Here is a 2,940-nt window from a genome sequence, read left to right as displayed (position 1 = left end):
GAGTGGTCCTGCCGGCCCCGGGAGGGAAGGAGGGAGGCTGAGCTGCCCTCGGGCACAGGCGAGCCTCAGGGCCCGGGCTGGGGGAAAACTCATACACACGCTATGTATAGCTATGCCAAGCTCCGTGCAGGCGTAGCTATGCGCAGGCTCTGTTATTTGGATAAGCGAGTTGTCTTGGAAGTGGAAATAAACCTGGTTGCTGCGTTTCCATTAAAGGGCTACCCCAGCAAAGGCCTTGCAGACTGTTCCCCACAGATAAGCCTTGCTGCTGGAGCGTCAGGAGCAGCCGGTCTAACCTACCGACAGCGTTTTGCTGTGCCACGTAGTTTGTCGGTGGCACTAGAATACAATTTAAACATCCTTCCATTCGGCGTTACATTGATGGGCAATTTTAAGAGGATGTGAGCAAAATAAATTACACCGATGCAAGACTATGGACTCTTGAGTTTTTTATTGAAGTTCATGACAAAATACTGCAGTTTTCCACGCAGAATCACTTCTGGTTATTTCAATAAATTAAACCCATGCATTATACATTTTATCTGTATAACACACATGGGATAATTACATGAAGAGTGATCAAATTACTGTTTCCTTACACCAGAATACACACTAATGGCATTAACATTAAATGCAGGCCGCTTTAAAGAATACTTCATTAGGGATAGGAAGACCTGTAAGACCTGCTTGTATGCTTTCCGTCATGTTTTCCATCATAAGGCGGCGTGTCTTTTTGGTGGCACTTCCAATGTGAGGAGTTACTATAACATTCTTCAGCTTTAACAAAGGGTGATCCCTGGGAAAGGAAAAGAAATACTGAGCTAGTCACTCACAGAGCATTCATCTGTCATTTTGTCACCTGAAGGGAGACAGGGAAATATTTAAAATAATAATTAAAAATAAAAACTAATTGCATAACCCATACTCAGAAGAGTTCAAACTGCTGCCTAGCTTGTGGTTTTTTAATACAACAAATCCTCCAAATGAGTCAGTGTGAATTTTGTTTGGCAAGGACGGAAGGATTGGGGACATCGTTTCAGTAGGACTAGTGCACATACATCATGTACTCCTACTAACAAAATTATGTTACTTCTCACATGCTCACAAACTTGTACTTAATTTGAACCACACACATACACTCATTTATATTTAACTTAAATAAATGTCCTACCTTGGCAAAGGTTCAGGATATGTCACATCCAGAGCAGCTGCCTTAATAACTTTGTTCTGAAGGGCTTCCACCAAAGCATCCTGATCCACAACCAGACCTGGGTTACAGTAAGAAGGAATATTTTCATGTTCCGTACTGTTCTCTCACCATCCTTTTGGGCATGGTGGTCAAGCAAACGGCAGGGCGAGCGATGTTCACAAAGCAGAAGCAGCAGCAGAGAGAGGGTGGTGAAGCAGGAGGAGGAAGCTTGGGTACGTGCATCAGAGTGGGATACTCAGGAATTTTAAAAGGCAGCACGTAGCACCATAAAACGAAGTACAGTGCCAGATTTCAGAGTGGGCTGTGCCACCCTGATGTATGTTAGCAACAACACTTCACTAAATAAATAAAAAGCTTAAGTAGGAGATTATACAAATATACATGGGCTTCTAACACTCCAAGCTCACTAACATTTTAGAGACCTACTTGCTCATAATTATGGAAATGCTTAAATGTTTTGCTGAGGTATGGCCACGGACATCTATATAATCTAGTAATCAGAGAATTTACTGAAAATTTCAGAGTGACAGACTCTATATTAGGGTTGGGGTTTCCCAGGACTTTTTATGCCAGCAAACCATAATGCAGTTTTGTTTATTCTGCACCCTACCTCTGCTGATATTAATGAGAGTAGCTGTGGGTTTCATCAGCTCCAGCTCCCTCTTCCCAATCAGTTTGTGTGTCTGTGGAGTCAGGTTCACAGACAGCAACACAAAATCTGACTGCTGGAGCAAATCGTCTATCTTCTTACAGTAAATAGCTCCAACGGCACTTTCTTCTTCCTTGTTTCTGAGGGGAAAAACCCAAAATTAAACTCCAGAAAAAGTTCAAATCACCACTAGAGAAAAGGTTTCTTAATTGTTTTCTTCATTCTGTAGTGCAGAGCAGTTAGCCGGTTATCTGACTGAAACTCAGTAAAGAAAAATGTTAAGCTGTTTCCCACAATACCGAGTGCACGATACACAAATGTGCAGTACTATACCTGTGGGGATGGAAAGTAAGAAATGAGTATCATGTAAATGCACTGAATAAATAATAAAATAAATGCATTTGTGTCACAGCTTCTGGTTGTAACAGGGATTCTTTTCCAACCCAAAAGCGAGGCTGATGTTTGACATGAATTTCCTTCCCTGTGAAAAGTAACTCATCTGAAAATTCCTGAGGAAACCCACAAGACAGGGCAGGGGTTAAATCTTCAGAAATTTGTGTCAGCAGCAGTCTGCTTGCTCTGTGCATCAGTGCTGGTTCACTGAAACCACATGCTGCAGGACCTGCCAGTGCATTCGATATCCATTAGGACAAGGTTGGGGGATGTACTGCCCAGCTCCCATCAGATTCCTGCAAAAAGAAAAGGATGGGATGGGCCTGATGGGAGCCACGGCATATGTGAAAGGCACATACACCTCATCTAGAAGACAGCAAACAGGCTGGCAAGTCTGGCTTTTCATTGTCAGCTGGCTCTGAAAGGGCAAGATGTCTCTGCCTGCATCCCTGCCTCACCTAAGTCACAGGAGTTATGTCCTCCCAGACTATTCCTTCTTTCCTCAGTCTATTGCAATGTCACCAACATGACAGGAAGACCCAGCGAGCCCTGACTCACGGGGAGACCAGTGAGATAGAATCATAGAATCATAGAATCATAGAATCATTGAGGTTGGAAAAGACCTCTAAGATCATCGAGTCCAACCGTCAACCCAACACCACCATGCCCACTAAACCATGTCCCTAAG

At 43.4% G+C, this 2,940-nt stretch overlaps 1 protein-coding gene across 1 annotated transcript in view; it reads right to left on the bottom strand.

Moving 5' to 3' along the window:
- Positions 1–483: 483 nt before the first annotated feature.
- The window catches only part of LOC103897214 (probable 2-ketogluconate reductase), a 5,682-nt gene continuing 3,225 nt past the window's right edge, over positions 484–2,940 (bottom strand). Inside the window, exons 4-6 of the mRNA XM_009277195.1 lie at positions 1,821–1,999; positions 1,172–1,268; positions 484–796 (exon numbers count right to left, since the gene is read on the bottom strand). Of these exons, the coding sequence (XP_009275470.1) occupies positions 628–796; positions 1,172–1,268; positions 1,821–1,999 (445 nt within the window). The 3' untranslated portion in view covers positions 484–627. The remainder of the gene's footprint in view (positions 797–1,171; positions 1,269–1,820; positions 2,000–2,940) is intronic.

This window comes from Aptenodytes forsteri, unplaced genomic scaffold (assembly GCF_000699145.1).
Source record: "Aptenodytes forsteri isolate BGI_AS27 unplaced genomic scaffold, ASM69914v1 Scaffold338, whole genome shotgun sequence".
Lineage (NCBI taxonomy): Eukaryota > Metazoa > Chordata > Aves > Sphenisciformes > Spheniscidae > Aptenodytes > Aptenodytes forsteri.
The sequence above is the reverse complement of the archived record's forward strand: the minus strand, read 5'-3'. Positions and strand labels throughout refer to the sequence as shown.